This window comes from Corvus kubaryi, unplaced genomic scaffold, assembly GCF_017639235.1.
Source record: "Corvus kubaryi isolate FWS band 111438036 unplaced genomic scaffold, C.kubaryi_AGA036_p1.0 split3-37304, whole genome shotgun sequence".
Taxonomy (NCBI): Eukaryota; Metazoa; Chordata; class Aves; order Passeriformes; family Corvidae; genus Corvus; species Corvus kubaryi.
In genome coordinates, this window is record NW_024582087.1 from 3391723 (window position 1) to 3410588 (window position 18866).

Below are 18866 nucleotides of genomic sequence, written 5' to 3' on the forward strand. Positions count from 1 at the left end.
ATAAACCTCGTTCCCTTTCCACAACATCTCCAACTGAAAACTTTTCCGTTTGTTCAAATGAAAGCATTTGGCTTTTTCCTGGCTCAGGGCATGCCTGTTTCAGGTCCTGAGAGGGGACAGGTGAGCGCTCCCAGGCAGGTCAACCTTCCAGAGGTGGGGTGGTGTGGGCTGTAGGCCCTGGGGTGCTGGGATCCACCATTCCTTGTGCTGTCCTATGGGAATTGTAAAAATGGTGCCAATCTCCATGGTTCATCAAGACCCTGCAGTGACACAGTGTCTGTACCAGCCTCAAGTTCCCCGAGCAAAACTGGCTCCCGAGGTACTGGGTACTTTGCTATAAAGAAGCAGCGAATGGTGCATCCAACAAAGCACAGGGAGCAAGATAAACACATTAATGGAAAAAAAAGCCATTATGCGAGCACACAGCATGCATGGAGAACAGGCAGAGAGATTCTGGGCAGCAGGGGAGGATGAAAATAAGACACCTAGTGCTGAAGGGTAAAAAGCCTGAGAGACTGGAACGGTCTGTGCCTGAAATCTTTCTGCAGCATGTTTTTGTATTTTCTGCAGTGATTCTCCAACCCTGTGCTCTGCTGTGTGCCCCCTTCCCTCCTCTAATGGTGCCCTTTTCCCTTCTGCTGGGGACCATGCTCTGGTTCCTCCTGCCTCCCTTTCAAGCCCATGAAAAAACACCTCTCCAGACCTGCTCCTCCTCTCAACCCGTGCAGTCTCTGGGCTCCGAGGTGTTACCTGTGTCACAGTCACTTCGCTAATTTACGACAGTCATTTCAAGGCACATTATATCCAGAGCCCATATGTTACCTCACCGCTGCCAAAAGAGTTCTTGTTTACTAAGCTGATGCTTTCAGCGTGCTCAGAGTGTGCTAAATAGCACCATCGATACTACTTAAAATAAAAGGTGTCAGCACCTTGTCTGCCCCTGCAGATTGCTCAGCGCTCTCAGCTCTCAAATGTCCCTGAGCACCAACACCTCCAGCGGAGCTGCTCCTGCCACTCCCTCCAGCACCGGGGCCTGATCCTGCTCTGGTCCAGACCCATCCCTGCTGCTCTCCTGTGCCCCATCTCCCCACGAGCAGTTCTTGGGCACCACGGCGGCTGTGACAAGAAGGCAGTTCTTGGTTTGGGGCAGGATGACACACTTTTAGGTTTTTAATGCTCTTATTGTCTGCAGTTACCAAGGAAAGCCAGGGCACGTGTCTGCAGCTGCCGGTGCTGCCCAGCTCTGGCAGAGGAGCAGCTCCTGGGGCGTGCAGAGCCCGCACAGAGCCTGTCCCTGTCACCCAGCGCAGCTGCCTCCCTAGGGTCTTCCCAGTGCAGTCCTGAGCTGATGTGGCCCTTCTGCTGATGGGCCAGACTCCTGCTCTCCTCCCTTTCCTTGCCCTTCTGTGTAGGACAAGGTCTTTCATTTTTTTTTGGTGTTTTCTGCTTTCTTTCTTTCCCTGTTCACCTGAGCACAGCTCTCTAAGCCAGAGGCTCTGTTTTTTCTAGTTATAAGCATAATGTTAGTGCACAACTCCAGTCCTATGGTTGGTGGGATATTTCAGTTTCTGGTGGAAAACATCAGATGCAGAAGTTGCACAGAAATTCTTGAAGGGAAATGTCACCAAATTCTTCCAAATGTCACAATCCAGTTTGGATCCAGGCTGTGTGTCTGGAGGCTCAGGGCAGGTTTCTTTTTGTGCTATTCACCTTTCTGCTGGGCTCCACTTCTCACTGGCATCACCCCCTGGTTCTGCAGGCCTCAGCTGACCCTGTTCCCATTCTGTTCCCCCTGGAAAGGGGAATAATGGAGGGGTCTCTGGAGGAGGCTCCCCAGCTCCTGGTTGTGCTGCAAGTCACTTCAATTTCTCATCTGTGGAGCTGGAGATGCAGGTGGCATGAACTGGGATCAACCTGTCATGCTCAGTAAGCTGGGTTGGGATGAGATAATGCCACTTGTGGAAATCTCAGGAATATCCTGAAAGGCTCCTGATGCCGGACAGACAACAGTGTTATTAAATGGAAAGTTATTACATGCAGGTGCTGCTCCCTGTTTCCATGGTTGTTTGGACCCTGTCTTAGTGTTGCAAACACAGTTCTTGTACCGTGCAGGGACTGTCCTGCCCAACCCACTCTGGCAGGCACCAGAGGAGATAAAGGATTTCCTGCTGCCATCATTCCCTCTGTTCCATCCCCAAATTTCCATTAAGGAAATCAGGTGTATTTTACCTGTGAAAACATTCAGGTCCAAACTTGCCTGAGTCCTCCCCAAGTGGCAGAGACTTTGTCTGGTTTGTTTTGGGGAGAAGGAAAGAGTTGGTGTTCGTAGAGAGCAAGACTTCGTGGACATGGTGGCCAGTGTCAGCTGCCTGTCCCTGCGAGGGGGCACAGGGATGCATCACAGCACTGGCATCCAGGGTCAGGAGAGCACCTACTCGCAGATGTACAATTACCGCTTTGAAATGCGATTTTGCTGGATGAAATCTGGGTTAAAAATTGTTCTCTGCTGAGCTGAAAATCTAAAATGTCTGAAGGTGCCTGGCTGGGATTGGGAGGTGGGAGGGTGGGAAGATGCCTCTCACCATTTCCTGATTTTCTCCATATTTTGCCCAGAGGGATTAATTGGTGCTCAAAGGGAACCAAACTGCTGTTTTATGAGTGAAATCTGTTGTCTCATTCATTATTCATTCGGAGGTGATTGGCAGCTTAGAGGCGGTGGGTCACAGTCAGTAAAGGGTGAGCTGCTGACTGACAAGGTTAATTGCTGCCTCGCGTTATTGCTGATAACGATTTATGTTGACAATTCCTGGTATTCCTGGCGCAGCCGGAGGTTTGTCACGCAGGGTCAGCCGGCGCTGCCCCATCCTGCCCCTGCTGTCCTCAGCAGCTGGGAGCGGCCGTTCCCTTGGCACGTGGGAAGGGATTTTGTTCCCAGAGAAGGTCTCTCATGCTAAGTGATGCAGAAGCAGCTTTGCAAAGGCATCCGTTGCTTTTGTCTTTTTTCCTTCTTCTTTTTGCCATGTTCTCTGCATATTGATTAGGGTTCAGAGCATAAAAGTGAGGCTGGGCTCAGCTCTGCCGATCCCCCCTTGGCGCCAGCGTCAAAGCTTTGGTTTTCTGGGGGCTCAAGTGAATAGAGATGTGAAAGACTTTTGAGGGTGACCCTTAAAAATAATTAAAATGGGAAGGAATTTTCTTTATTTCCCAGTGTGCAGGGTGGGCTGTGCCACTGAAGCCCAGAGCCACCCCTGGGGCTCTGCCTCCACTTTTGGGGTTTGTTTTATCGCTGCTGGAAGGGCACAGCTCCGACCACACTCACTGCTCCCATCCCAGAAACTGCAGAACTCCCTGCCTTGATATAATAAAGCAGAGTCATAAAGATTTCAGACTAATAAACGCTGGCCTTTAGGGTGCTCTCAGCTTTTATCGAGCTAATAAGATTCTTGACTTACATGGAAGGGAAGAGGCAAACAGAGCTTTTATGAACCCGATGGCCTTGTCGGGGCTCTCAGGCTCCGGCACCTCTCTGTGATGAAAAGCTCAGGAAGCCTCCAGGCAAACCACGGTGGGAGAGAGCTCCTGTGGATAGCTCTTCATGGAATATCCAGGCTTAATTACCTGTCTGATATCAAACTGTGGGAGGTGTGTGAGGGCAAGGAGAGCTGCACTGTCTGAGCCTCATTGTCTCTTCCATCTCTCTGGCCAAAATTCTACCTCCCCTTCCCCTCTATGTGTTGTGCTTGAGACCATGACCACCACCCCAAACGTGCCACAACCCCCTTGGTGAGCAGCACCAGCAGCAATTCCCAGGTGTTTGGGTTCAGTTGGGAACTGGTTTTATCATCACCAGCTTTGTGACTGAAAAAGCTGGGATGTCGTTAAACAATGAGAGTTTAGGATAGAATCTAAGCAAAAGGGAAGATGTTGAGTATAAACAGGCATAAACGTCATTATTTTCTAGAAATTATTTATTTAAAATTTAAAACCATATTACTTCATACAGCAAACTGTGCACTTTGATATATCACAGTGTCTTAAAAAGGAAAATAATCAGAACTTTTTCTTTTTTTTTTTTTTATTTTTTGGAAATTGTATTTACATCAGCCTAGAATGATCAGCAAGTAACACAGTTACTATGAAACCAAAATTGTTACAAAATGTTTACAAAAAACTATATTCATAGAAATTCTGCATGTCCACAAAGGAAAATCCCCTGAATGTCACGGAGACTATTTTTTCCTTTTTCCCACTCTTTTCTGTTTTGTTGTTTGTTCTTTTTTTTTTTTTTTGTCTTTTTCTTTTTTTGAGAAACATGTCAAAGTAAGGTACAGAGCAGAGGGCTCGTGATGCCAATGCCTGGGAATTCTCCTGCCCTGCCAGCCCCGAGCACTCTGTGGACTGTCGTGCCCCACGGTCACTGGGTGCTGGGGTAAACACTGGGTGAAGCCACCAGGATCCACGATGTCCCTTTGCTGTGACCCCCCCAGAGAGCCTCTGTGCCAGCACCTGGCTGAATCCTGCTCCCAGCAGCCGCCACCGAGGTGGAGCAGTGGGTGCCCAGAGCTGGAGCTGGTTCCTCTTTGCATATTCTCTCTCTCTGTGGGTTTGTCCCCTCGACATCAGACCTGACACATGCTGTTGGTTGACTCCAAACAGAAAATCCACCCCAGGGAAGCTGCTGGATGTCCCTGCTCTGTCTCACAGGAGAGTTGAAGGGAAAAAGCAAGTGATAAGGGGACGGTGAGCCAAGGTGACAACAGTTTAGATACAATTTAATAACCCAAACCTGCTTTTTCTGTATTTCCTCCTCAGTTTTCCAGTCCCTCTGCCTAAGTGAAGAAAGGAACCAAGTTAAACAGCGTTGGAAGTCGGGTGATTTCAGACGTGAGTTGTTGCTAGTCCCAACCAGGTCACGGACGCTCACAGAAGGCTTCGAGGCTTTGTCATGGGGTCTGTCCCTTCCCAATTCTCCCAGCACATAGTTGTGAGGCGTGGGGCTCGCTGCTCCTCCTCTGGGATGAACACACATGGCTTTGGGCTCCAGGACCAGGAGCACACACGGAGGCACGGGAGAGGCTCCGGGAGCTCTCCTGGGTGAGCTGCCCCCGGGTCCCACAGGAAGGCTGAGGGCTGAGATCGTCCACGTTCCCTCAGGTCACAGTGAGCGGGGGCCAGGGGGAAGGGTCTGTGCTGGGCTGGGGTCCCAGCAGCTCCTCTGCATTGTTTTGGGCGCTGCAGAACGTTCCCTTATCGAATGTCAAGTGTTTCAAGGATCAAAACTTCAACACAAAGCCATAATGTAGATGCAGGAATTTGGCTGCAGTTCGTGGCTGATTTAGGAGTGTAGGGACGGAAGGAAAGGGTTCATCTGCAGGGTTTGATCTGGCTGGCAGTACACCAGTAATTCCAGATGCTCACCTGTCACATTTGTGAGTAAAATCAAATCAGGCTGGTGTCAATAAATAAATGGGGTTTGTGGTATTAACAGTAATTATTTATTTTTTAAAAATCTGCGAAGAAGCAAAACGAATGCTGATTTCTGTGGTATTTTACTCTCTGGACATTTAAAGCCAGTTTCAGGTTTTGTTTTCATCTCTGCTTTTTTTTAGAGCTTAGAAATTCACAAGGAAAATGTAAAATCTACTATTCTGACAAGCCTAACAATTTGCAGAGGAGTACAGAAAGTATGTCATTAGCTTTTGGAAGCTGCCCCACACTTCAGTCTGTCCTCTGCTCAAGGTACTTGGGCAGCAAACTATTAAGAATCTGATACCCATTGCATTGGCAGCTTTCACCCCTAATTTTTCATGGTTTTTGTGAAAAGGTGGAAATGAATGTAACTTCTTTGCATATCTTTACTTTAGTCAAAGTATGACAAATCACCTGGTTTTGTTTGGAGTCACTCTGTTGTTTCTTTACATCATGGAAAAGCAAAATAGGGAGAAACTGTGTTCCATGATGGGGTGGGGGAGCAGCTCTTCCCCCTCGAGCTAATTTACTAATTCTGCTCAGCTCGAGACAACCTTCCTGACTGAGCATGGAGAGGAACAGGTGGGGAAAAATCCAAAATCAGCTACAGATGGGTTTGTTCCTTGGGGCGAGGAGAAACTTTCCAGAATGGCCGTGCTGCTTGGGAGGGCAAACGGGGTCAGTTCAGCGGCCAGTTCCTGCAGTGGCCACAGCACCCGCTGCAGCCATGGCACAGAGCAAGGCTCTGGGTGCAGAGCTTGGGCACTGGCTGCTCCATCCCTGCCCCGCCTGCCTTCCACACAGGTGGGCACAGCTGGGGTCCTGCAGCAGGTCACTGTCCCTCTTACCCCTGCAGAGGAAGGGCGCTGCTGTTTTCTACACCACCAGTGTTTAAATCAGAGCTTTTAAGCACCTTTGCATCACGTGTGACACTCTGGGTTACAGTGGGCAGAGGAATTTCCATTTGTTTAATTTTGTGAATGAATCCACAGTGTCCCACTGGCTGCCTGCGGGTCCCCTGGCAGGGATGGAGCTGAGGGACGCTACTCGAGTGTTACCTTAGGTCAGCAGAGGGGTCTTTGGTAATTCTGCCTAAATTCATCTGCAGGACCAACCTTCTGGGTTAAGCAACCTGAAAATAAGAACACAATTCATGGAGGATTTCCTAAAAACATTTTAGTGTGTGTTTGCTGAAATCCCATGGACAGGCTGCCTGAGGGATGGCAGTTTGTGGTCAGAGCAGGAGGGACCCCAGGCTTGGCTCTGGCAGCTCTGCTCCTCCCAGGCCAGCCCTGGCCCCGCAGGCTGAGATCCATCTTTCAGGTCCTTGATGCAATGGACAGCACTCAGTCCTAAACCAGGCCCACAGTCCCCTCCCAGTCTTGAGTTGCATTTCAGTGGTGCTGAATTTCATGGAAATCGGTAGTTTTGGCTCTTGGAAGCAGCTCTGCTCCTGCTGCTGCTGGAGCCCGTGGACCTGGGTGCTTCCCATGCTTCTCTGCAGGATAGACTGAGCTTTGCAGAAAGAGCAGAGACGGAGCTGAGGACCTGGAGATCACGGTGTCACCCTGGGCTTGGGCTGGAGCTTGGCACGGGGAGTGTGAGTGGTGTCACTCGGAGGTGCAGAAGGTCCTGGGCATGCCACGCTGTGCCCTCCCTGGCCCGGAACTTGGGTCCATTCAGGCTCACTCCCCCCTTCCCAGTCGGCTGCCCTGGATCTGCTGAGGAACGTGTGTCACCTTCTGCCACCATGTTCCCAGGTGGACATCCCACTCCGGATGGCTGCGGCCAGCACAGCCGCGAGGTGAGGGGCCACCGCGAGCTGCTTTGAGGGCAGGCACAGCCTCGACCATCCCAGTGCTTCCCAGATGCCTCTTCCTTTCCGGGACAGTGTATCCAAAATGTGCTGTGTGTGTCGGTGTGGATCAGGTGCTGACACCTGACCGAGTGTTCCTGTTTATTGCCGTGCTGATGGAGCCACGCTCAGGGCTCCTCCTCACCCACTCAGGGTTGGCTCAATTCTGCTTCACCTCCGCGTGTTTTCAGTGTGTAAACATCAGACTCCTGGGTGGTGGTTGGACTCCATGAGGCCTGGAGGATCGAAGCATTAAAAAAAAGGAATGAAAAGTAACAAAACCAGCGCAAAAAGCCCCAAGACCCACGTTACTGTCCGTGCTTGGAAGTTCTGGCTCCTCTGCGGTGATGGATGCAGCTGGGTTGCAAAGGCCTTGTTCTTGAAATGAACAAACCAGGCTTTTTTTTCTTTTATTTTCTTTTTTTTTTCTTGTTTTTTAATCCATTCTTCCCTAGTTAAGGGTGCATCCAGCCTTGTCTGCCACAATTCCTTCCCTCCCACCCCCCCACTCCCATTCCCTAGGGAAACACAGGTGCCAATCCGGTGTTGCAGGTCATGTTGTCCTTGCCGGGCAGCCGTCGGTCGTTGAAGGTGTGCATGTTGATCACCGCGTCCGTCTTCACCATCACGGGGGGCTGGGGCTTGTGCTTGACCCGGCGCTGGCAGGTGAGCGACAGCCGGATCTCGTCGGCCACGGCGCTGCAGAAGGAACGCTGGGGACAGCGGGGACAAAGCGCTCCGTTACTGCTGCAATGTTCTGCTCCCCCTCTGCGAGCAGGGGGGCTGGAAGGGCTCAGCAGAGGGTGAGCATGAGGTTTGGGGCTGTTTCAGGCATCGGCTGAGCTCTGCGGGACCGCGGGGCTGCGTGGGCACCTTGGCAAGGGCTGTACCTTTGACAGGCTAAATCCTGCACAAGGGCAGAGCTGCAGGCGGCTGCTGGAGCTCTGGCTCTATGTGATCCCTGGGGGGAGGCGGGGCCGGGTCTGACCCTCCTGCTACTGGGCAGCTCTCATTTCTCTGTCTAGTCCACCGTGAGGGCAGATCGCTTTGATTTCTGGTCATGCACACAAATGCACGTTCCACTTACTGCATCGGGACACCCACGGAAGAGGAAGAGCATAAAAGCAGTTCTGTTGTTTCCTGAACAGATCAGCCACTGATGGGCTGCGTCTGAGAGTGTGGCAAAGAGTTGGTAAGACAGTGTGAGGCTTCCTGGTGGGCCCTGACTCGTTGCTCTTTGAATGGGAGTGGGGAGAAGGCATGTATAGTCACACCTGGAAGGTGCAAGTGATTTCAAGTGGATGTAACAGCTGAGAAAGGCCCCTCCTAGGGACTTCTGCCTATATTTTAATGATTTATTTGTCAGCTTGCTCTAAACTACCCTACAAACGTGTCCTGGTCTGGCTGCTGCAGCAGCAGATGACCCTGATCAGAGCAGACATGACTTTCCCCCGAGTGGAGGCTGTCAGAGGGACAGACCAGTGAGCCCCTGGGGATGATGTTTTAGGGGTGCCAGGCTGGATCCCTCTGCCCCCTCCCTGCCTGTCTCTGGGGTCAGCATGCTGGGCTAAGGGGGCTGAGGGAATCAGAGGGAATCAGTACCTGCTCACGCTCGGCCGTTTTGCGCAGCTTGTAGATGAACTCCACCATGGCCACGAAAACAGACAGCACCAGGCCGGCTGCCAGGACGATGAAGATCCCTCCGATGTTCTGGATGCCCAGAGCACTGGCCTCCTTGTTCTCATCCTCAGGGCAGCCGTTCCCCCGCCACCACTTCTCCTTCATGACGTGGAGCTTGTCCTCCTCCTGGAGCTGCAGGATGGCAATGGTGATCTTGTCCCTGTACGGTGACCCTGGGGATGGGAACACCATTATACACAGAGGGAAAGTGGGACTAAAATCCCACCAAGTAGGGAAGGTGTCTGTGCTAAGCAGAGCAGTTCAGACCTCTCTTCAGCAGGCAGACAGTGTAAAGTCTGGTATTTGGAATTTTGCCACTGGGAGTGGATTATCTTAATCACCCCTGTTGTGTTTGCGGTAACCGGCCCCCCTCGGGGTACCTGCAGAGCTGTCACTTACCCATGGGTGTCCCAATCCCATAGCCTTTGGTGTCAATGAGCCCCCCGATCTGGGTGAGGTTGCAGTTCCTCTGGGTGATGTACTCGATGGTGGTGGACTCCATCAGCAGCGCGTAATCGGCCGTCAGGGTTCGCTGGATCCCCTCCTCGTTGTTTTTAACCAGTGCCGTGGGTTTGCTGCTCATGAAAGCCCACATTTTTTCAAAGGTGGAAATTTTGGATTTCTGGAAAAATGATATGCCCCAGCCCCAAAATAAGAATGAATATCCATTTGCTGAAAGCTGGTATCTTTTCAGTAAATAATAATAATAGTTGAGAACAGATCACACAATGGAGCAACCATAAATTTGACTTTGTCTTAAATACCTCTTTTCCTTCACTGTCCAACATTGTTTGGATTTATGTTGCCATAAAGTGAGACATAGGTTGCAGCAAACATCCCACTGTGCATGTGCTTCTGGTCCTGAGGTGGAACTGAGACCCTGCCCAATGCCCTGGAGGCCCCCTTGTCTCACAGGCCATTGTTAGATCTGCTTAAATGTGTTCATTTCCTAACCAGGATTTGTTTACCCTGTAATGTTTCTACATGCAGCGAGAACAGGGAGGGTTTTGGAGGACGTGGTTTTCTCTACACTCTATGATATTTTTGTCTTTCCTCAAGCATGGCAAGGAAACATGTCTCCTCTGAGATATGTGCAACTGCCAAACAGATTTAACGCATCCATGTAAACAGAAGCACAGAGATATTCAAGAAGATTGTCTTATGGCTAAAAATAAACATGGATATTCTTTCACTATCAGCAGACATTCTGTTGCAAAGGAAGGAGTATGTTTCCTAGCTTGCTATTCGTGTGAATGTTTTTTTTCTTCTAGAAAAATGTGTTGAGTGAGAAGAAATATGGTTATTTTACGTCTTGCCATAACATTTGAAATGTACCATTTGTCTACGAGCACCTTCTGAGTTGTCTCTGTCAGTTATCACAAAAGTCACAGAATCACAGAGTCCCAGAATGGTTTGGGTTGGGACAGACCTTAAAGCTCATCCAGTTCCACCTCCTGCCATGGGCAGGGACACCTTCCACTATCCCAGACTACTGGTCAGAACTGGCTTTAGTTTAGGAGGATTCCCCAGACAGGCAGAGCAGTGTCCTCTTGCCCCTTCGCTGGTCCCAGTGCTCCTGTGGGTCAGTGCTTCTGCCTCAGACCAGCCCTGTTCCTCCAGTGGGCTCTGGAACAGCACTTGGATATTGAGGCTTGTGTTTCCACCGCTGCTGGCTCCTTTATGCACCGTTCTTCTTTTCTGCCCAATTTCTTGTTTTTCCTAGATCTCTTTTTGCCTTCTTATTTCATAAGAGGCAGCTTAGTCAGCCAAACCTCCTCCTCCACTGTGCTCCTCAGCGAGCCTGGAGCTGGCTGATAAGTCAGAGAGCTGATAAGTCCCTGTGCTTTGCCTGGAATAAGGGCGGCCGCTCAGCAGCCGCTGCACGGGGAATCGCTGCTGCAGAGCTGTGACTTCAGCCGTCGTTTATCTCTCTACTGGTCTCTGTCCTTCCATGAGAAAGCAGGAGATGGAGCCCCAGCCCAGCCCAACTGCTGCTGCCACAGCTCCCCTCCATTTCTTCAGTATCACCCAAAATGTGCCAGCATAGGTTCTTCTGATAAAACCATAATAAATAAAGGTGAGGTAGCTAAAAGTCCCTTGTAATGCTTCGTATTCCAAATGCTTTGCCCATCCACCTCCTTTATTCCAGCGTGTTTAGCAAAAGTTAAACAAGAGCTCATCACCCCAGAGCTGGGTAGTGCAGTGCTGTTCAAACAAAGGCTGTTCCTCTGCCTTTAACCCTGTGGGCCCCTTCTCCTGACTGAAATACCCAGGGATTCATTTCTTCTCCATTAAAGCTCATGCTTGTTATAATCCACTTGATGAATGCACAACAGTGGATGTGCCGGAGCAAACTTCATTCAAGAGGCAGGATAATCTCCCTCGCTTGAAAATCTGGACCAGTGCCTGTAAGGTAGATTTGTGGCATCTATCAAACCTCAAAGAGCAGCAAGAAATGTAGCCTCCAAAAGGATTATTAAATATCTGTACATTACAATGGGTAATTGAAATGAATCGTGTGCTCGGCTGGCTGATAAGGACTTGTTTAACATTTATATAGTTCACATCAGAGGCCTCTTGGTTCCTTGGCTGTCCCTCTCTCTTCTTCTCGTTCTGCATTTAATGCTCCCTGGGTGTTGACACAGAGCTTTTAACATCAGTGTTCTCCCAGTTTAGAGCAGAGAGCAAAATAAACTGGCAAAAAATCAATAGGCTGCATTTAGTGAAGCAAATGGGACTTGCATGAGGCAGTGGACCTCTTCAGGCGACTGAAATTACATGAGACAGGGTTCCCTGGAAGAGAAAAACCACTTTTCTCTTCTTCTCTTAAATCACTGCTCCTGACCAGCTTGAAAGGATTTAATTGTGTTTGGGATGCCAGGAAGAGTCCAGATTTCTCAGTGCTGGCTGTGCTCCTTTGAGCCCAGCTCCGGCCGTGCCAGGGGTCGAGCACTCCTCCAGCTGGGGCACACCTGGGTAAGGGCTGGCCACGAGAATGGAGCTGCTGGTCACTGCTCATTTGTGCCTAATGAACAGCTGGAACAGAGATCCGGGCACAGGGCCAAGACCCCGGCAGGGAAGATGAGGTGGGGGGTCCCTCCAGGAGGGAGGTCAGGCCATTGGTGCAGCTCACACACAGCCCTGGTCAGGGCAATCTCAGGCTCTAAAACCTAATAAGAACACTGCTTTTCCAAGGGAAAATTCCCCAGCTGGAATTTCCAGCACAGCCCTCACAGGCTGATAGTTTGCTAAAAACCTGGAAGCAGCTGTCAGTCATTGTGAGAGTGATGTCAGTCATCTATCCCAAATCGCAGGAACAGCAAGGGCAGGAGCGTCCCTGCTCCAGCTCACACTCAGTTAAGCCAAAGAACATGTTTTATAGTTGAGGGAAAAGTTCATTTCTCCCTGTCCTCCTCTCAAATACTTGGGTCACGCTGCAAAGGCGTTGCTTATCGATGGGAATTTGGATGTCGTCAGCCAGGACTGCACCATGGAAAAAAGCAAAACAATCTTAGTCGTAATTCAGTAATAAAGAATGCCTTAAATTGTGTTTATTTTGCTGATGTTTTTTTCTGTGTTCTTTATTTGTATGTGCATTTGATTTTGCTGGACTCCTGCTTTTACCACTGTTTACCTTAAAAGATCCTTGCTGGGGTTAGTTACTGGTCTGATCTGGTATTTGCTGTGCTGTAGCTGGGTGCTAATTTCTTCTTGAGACATTCCCCATTTACTTTTATGGGCTTCTTAAAAGAAGCATATCTCAGTTTGTTGTGGATAAAGAGACCCTCCTGTGCCCCCACATTTTCTAGAGGGTCTCCAGGTCCCCTTCAGTGACAACTTTGCTGCCAAAGGTAGATGAGGAGGGACTGCTTGGGTGCTCTGAAGCATTAAGATAAATGGTCTGACACTGGCTTCTTCCTGGCACAGAAGATCTTGTGTCAGGAGCTCCGGGATGTTAGGACTGATGGAGATATTACTAATTATCAAGGGCTGGTGCTGCAGCCATGGCTCACACGGGGGGGTCGAGTCTCATTCCTGCTCACATCTCTCCCTCCGACACATGTGAGTGGAGCTTCTCCTTGATTTGTTCAGGATAAATAACACCAGAATCTGGTCTGCTGTGCTCTGCATCTTAATCACCTCGTGTTAGTGCTAAATGAGATGTGTGTGTGAAAGCCGAGTGCCAGCCCCTCCGAACGCAGCGATCACAGCGACACTGAGAACGCCTCCGAGTTCATTCTTCAGAGTCACAGCTCAGAAGCCACCTTTAATAAGCAGTTCTGCAGGGCCAGTCACCCAAATCAATTAATGGAATCGTTTAGAGGAGCCCCTATGAGGCACCTTGCCAAGACATACACGCTTTTTTAACAGCCAAATTGGCACGAAAGGAACTTTCAGGCTTAAGATTTTCAATTCCATCCTGTATGAAAAAATAAATTGATTTCCACCAACTGAAGATACTTAGCCTTGAGGATTTAACATTTCTGTATGAGTGAGTATCTGTACACACATACGCACACTCACACCCAGACTCCAAACTGCACGTGAGACCTGGCCTTCCATTCAGAGAGGCAGCATCCTCTGTGGGATGGGAAGGATTTCTGGCATGAGTTATAATGAACTCTAGATGCTGTTCCTAAATTGAGTGATCTGTGTTTATTCCTGTAACTCAATCTGCATTGCCAGGGAGTAAACACCTTCTCAAAAGTTCTTTTCATGAAGTCCAAATCTGCCAGTATGGTTCGTAAAACTCTCTCTTCTTCCCATTTGCCATGGCTGGTTTGCTCAGCTGCATGGGGCCAAATTTTGTGGGAAAAGCATCCCTCGCTGTGCAGCTGTCCCAGAGGTGTCTTGGTTCCATTGGGACCTTCTGCAGTGTCCCTGGTGAGCTCTGCACGAGCTCTCGGGCAGCCTGAACAGAGGTCGAACTGGTCAATGCTTTGGGAACCGTCTCATGGAACAGCATGGAAAGGCATCTGCCTTCATCTTCCTCCCATTGCCCATTGCTCCCTAAGATCAGCTGCCAGGATGGTGCTCTCCTCCTGCATTCCTGGGGGGGATCCAGCATGGACTGTGATGGGCACTGACAGAGGCTGCAGGGCCCGGGTGTGCTCAGGGTTGGTGTGTGCGGTTTGCAGCTGATTTAACACAGAGAGATGAAGGAGCGCGTTCCTGCTATGAGGGGAATGACTTTGGGGAACAGCCATACAAGGAGCCAGGCAGTAATTTGGGCCAAGTACAGCAGGTAATCCACGGAGCAGGTGAGATCCTCATTTGTGTGCTGCCATCAGCCTTTTGTCCCAGCAGTGACAGCGTGTTCAGAGCTGCTGGAGTGCTCAGGCTCTGGATGTCCAGGAGTGCTCTAGGAGCCGTGGCTGGCGTGGGCTGTCTCTGCTGGTGATCCCAGGAGCAGAGCAGAGGAAGGGGAGGGAAGCCATGTGCTCTTCCTCCAGTGCCACTCATCTGAGGGACTGTGGATCCTCAGCTGACACCTGGTGCCCGGAGCTCTGTGCTGTGACAGGTGTCCCCATGGAGGTGGCACTGACAGAGCAGCTGAACCAAAACTACTTCAGGAATTACCCAGTTGAGGACAAAGACCTTGCTGGGGGCTGGCAGAAATCCTATCTCTCCCACGTCCCTCTGTACTCGAAGGACAAGTGCACAGAGCATCCCACATGGTCGCTCCCACTGCTCCAGTAATGGAAACACTTGTCAGAAGGGACATTCCTGAGAATTCATCTCCATACAACAATGATAATAAAAAGGAAAAGGAAAATATGCTGCATCAATAAACCATGCCAACGCTGTTAGAAGCCTGAAGTATGATTCTGATGGATAATGATATGAAGCAATAAATATACTGTGTCCTGGTGATTGTTAAAAGAGATAGTTTCCTTTTATTCCCATATAAAATTCATATTGGAAAGCGCAGTTAAAGCACACAGTTATAGCCTGCCTTTCCCTGCTGGCTGTTCCAGGTTTATATGGCTTTGGAAGATACCACCACGCATCTGGCTGTGCCATGGACAGAACTGCATGGACCAGCTCCACTGCAGGAGGCAAATGGGCCCGCAGCAGCAACTGGGCATTCCCAGAATCATTAAAGATCAAACTAACCCCTCCGTGGTTCTTTATCAACCTCTGCTGCTGCCTGTCAGAGTCAGCACAAGGATTCAGGGAGGACAGTGGCTTCTCAGCCAGAGCAGAGCCAAGAGAAGTTGCACAGGAACAATGCTCTCTCTATTATTAAAATCCAGCATATTGATTTCCTTTAATGAGTCTTGGCAATTAAACTGCTAAGGCCTCGTCAAGCTGCCATCACCCCGCGCCCGCTCAAATATTGCAGCAGCAGGCACAACCTGCTTGGTAAAACCTGAACTGTGTTTGTCCCATGTGTGTCCTTCTGCATTAGGGTGGCGGAGGGGGAAGGAGCCAGAAGTGCAGGGGAGCCAGCCCCCATTCCTGAGCCAAAGCCTGGGATCTGCCTGGGGCCTCTTTCCTTGCCAGGGTGATAATTCCTTAATCACCCCTCATTTCTATCCCTTTATTCTCTCTCTTTTTAAGCTGGGTTTTTACAGGCCAGTAGTGGTTTTAAAGGTCATTTTACATCTCTTAGTTTCTTTCTATTTTTGAGGCAACGGTGGAATCTGACTGACTTCTGAATTTAATTATGCTTTAAATAGAAGAAGTTAATGCAATTGGATTGTGATGCACGGGTAGTGTTACCTTGCCCTGGATCTCAAAGGTTAATAAAACTGGATTACCTTGATATGAATACCTGAAGGACAAAAAAGATATTTCAGCTATACAAGATACTGGTCAGGAAGGGCACTTTGCACCATCTGTCCAGCTGTGGGTTTCATTTGGGCTCTCCTCTGTCCCTGAAGGCTGGCTGGATCACTTTGGGGGCTCCATGGGGCTGTGCTGGCAGAGGCAAGGAAGGAGCTGGGTGGGTCAAATGTGGAAATTGGGAAGATGCTTTAGGGAATGTAAGATTATTCTGTAAGACTTTAATGCAAGCTACACTTTGGTATGTCCTACGTTTTAGGGTGACTGAGCCAATATTGGGTAGAGCCTCCAAAACTGTAAAATCAGTTTAATTTTGTAACTGTGAGCTCAGTTAACAATAGAAAAGGGGAATTTAGCCTTGGTGGGACTCAGGTAAGTGACACTCTCAGTGGGCAAGATGTGAGACTGAAAGAAGCTGTGTGGAAGGAGCAGCAGGGGCGGCTTGGGAAGCTGTCTGTCTTTGGATCTTTGTTCTGGCTCCTGATGGCCTCAGCATGTTGCATCTCTGCCCAGAAGGTAGAAAGCCTCTGCCCGGTCTCACCTTGAAGAAGGTCATGGTAGCTCCATCCTTCACTGCTCCATACTCTATTTTTGTCTGCTTTGCCAAGTCATCTGCCGAGTCGATGGGGGATTCCATCCTCTCCACCGTCAGGAAAGCCGCAAGGTTGGCCGTGTAGGACGAGATGATAATTAGGGTGAAGAACCACCATATGCCACCAATGATCCGTGTAGACAGGGCTTTGGGCATCAGCTCCGAGCCTGGGGTGGGAGAGGGGAAGGAGGGGAGAGGAAATAGAGGGAAAGGACCCATTTCATATATCCATATGTACATTTCATATACATATATATATATATATGGGATCAGATTTCGCTATCAAAACTGTTCCAGCTATGTAATTAAAGCCAACTGGTTTTGAGGCAAATTATCCAGACATCTTACATGCGATGACATCAGTGGGGTTTTTGTAGCATTTGCAGAAAAACCCGCTCCCTTGATTACTGACCTTGGGTACAGTGCCCAATTTACAGGAAACATCCAAACTGAAGTAATTAACTGGGCTGCTTTTATGAGATTTAAATAGCAAGCTATTTATGAACTTTTATAAGTGTTTTGTTCTGCCATTTAAAAAGGGCTTTGCTTTTAAACAGATTATTTTCAAAAGACTCACTCCGGGGAGTGTGTTCAAATACACAAGGTTTTAAAAAAATCAAACAGCGAGAGAAAGGAACTATCAGGGTGCAGGGCTTTGAATGCCAGTTAGAAGTGGAGAAGCAGGAGATGTTACAGCATAAAAGGTGTAGTGGGTCTGGAATGACTTTTATTGAGCAGACATGAAGGGCTGAATGGGCTGTGCTATTTTTGTAATCACCCAAAACACCTTTTAAAGCCAGGCAAGAGCTTTGGGTTTGAAACAGCTGTGCTCAGAGGATTTATCAGCCTGGAATGTGCAACAAAGATTGGGCTTTGCAAAGCAATTTTAGGCAGCATGGCATCAAAGCGGAGCATGGGGCGTAGTTTTGCTCCCTTCAGAGTGCAGCAAGGAGACACCAGGAAGAGGAGAAGTCCTGGATATTGAGGGTGCTTTGGTTCTCCTCAAGATCCTGTTTCTTCCCTCTTCCATCTCCGGCCCTTTGATGCATCGGATGCTGTGACATCAGTCTGGCTTTGAAATATTTTTCTTGTTAGATGCAGAATTGAGTTAAAAAGAATATAGCTCTTTTCATTTATCAGCATCTGATAAGAGGGATGATTCATCCTGCTAAACCATCTTGCTGGGAACTGTCACTGTCCATGAGGGCAGCCGAGATCCAGGAGGAATCTCTATTACAGGCGGCAGCGGTGGCAGTGGAGCTCGGAGCAGGAGCTCTGTGCCTGCCACTGAGCCAAGGCTGTGCTTCTTTTGCTCTCTGGATATAACCAGTGATACACGGTAAATTAAAGTGTGACAAATGTTTGACATTTTCCACTTATTTCTATTCCTGGATTTTCTGCAATTAGATCACAGCTGAATTTTGTTCCTTATTCAGAGCTGCTCCCCAGCTCCCCCCCTGCTGCCTTCTGAACAGATTTATTCTACTCATTCCATTGCTCTATTCCATTCACACACAGGAATGTAATCCCATCCATATCCCGTTTTTGAGGTCCCTGTCATGGTGGCTCACCAGTGCCACTGACAGCACTCCTGAAGGGCTGCTGGGCAGAGGCTCCCAGGGCAGCTCCTCACCTCTGTCCTGGGCTGGGGGAGCTTCAGGGCGTCTCACACTGCTCAGAATGACCAGGGGAGGGGAAAAATGGGGATGGAGCAGAGGGCAAAACACCCTGTCTGCTGGAAAAGTTGATTTAGAACAGAGAGAGCCACGTCAGAGATCCTGAAACTGAACAAATGATTTGAATAAACAGAAATAGGAATCTACAGAGTCTCTGGGATGTGGGGAATGAAGCAGCTGAGGGAGATGAAGGCAGCATACCTCCTTGGAGCAGGCTGGGTGTGTGCTCAGCACTGCAGGGGCCAGGAGGTACCAGGAGGCTGCAGCCAAAACAAATTTTAAATTTAAAAAACCCTAACAGCAGGTGGGTGCTGCCCTACCTTGCTGCATCAGCGCTCCCATCCCGAACCAGAAGCTGTTCAAGAGGGTGAAGTTGTTCTCCACGATGTCCGAGCCCGGGTTGCAGGGATGGGCATCGTACCACTCGTACGGGCTGAACCTGCGGCACGCACGGAAAGCAGAGTTTGTTAGTTGGGATGTGGCAGGACAAGACCCTAAAGGAACTGGAAAAAAGGAGTCTCAATGCCTCTGGTGCTGCTGTGCAGGGGCTGCCCACCCTCTGGTGAGCAGCTTTATACAGAAAAAGGCAAATTCAGCCCAAGTCACCCACATGGCCATAAGTCCATGTCCTGCATTCCGGAGAGCAGAGAGACCTGGGAAGCCAAGTTCTCCTGAGGTGTCTCAGGTTCTCCAGAGCCTTTGGTCACTTTGGATCATCTCTTCAATACTGCATCCTACAACAGCACCCGGAGCTCGTGAGAGTGGGATGGGATGGGATGGGATGGGATGGGATGGGATGGGATGG

The 18866-nt window shown here is 49.5% G+C and overlaps 1 protein-coding gene across 1 annotated transcript in view; it reads right to left on the reverse strand.

Moving 5' to 3' along the window:
• Positions 1-3960: 3960 nt before the first annotated feature.
• GRIK3 (glutamate ionotropic receptor kainate type subunit 3) overlaps positions 3961-18866 on the reverse strand; it is a 107727-nt gene continuing 92821 nt past the window's right edge. The window contains exons 12-16 of the mRNA XM_042015448.1: positions 18382-18500; positions 16335-16552; positions 9404-9626; positions 8927-9177; positions 3961-8037 (exon numbers count right to left, since the gene is read on the reverse strand). Of these exons, the coding sequence (XP_041871382.1) occupies positions 7843-8037; positions 8927-9177; positions 9404-9626; positions 16335-16552; positions 18382-18500 (1006 nt within the window). The 3' untranslated portion in view covers positions 3961-7842. The remainder of the gene's footprint in view (positions 8038-8926; positions 9178-9403; positions 9627-16334; positions 16553-18381; positions 18501-18866) is intronic.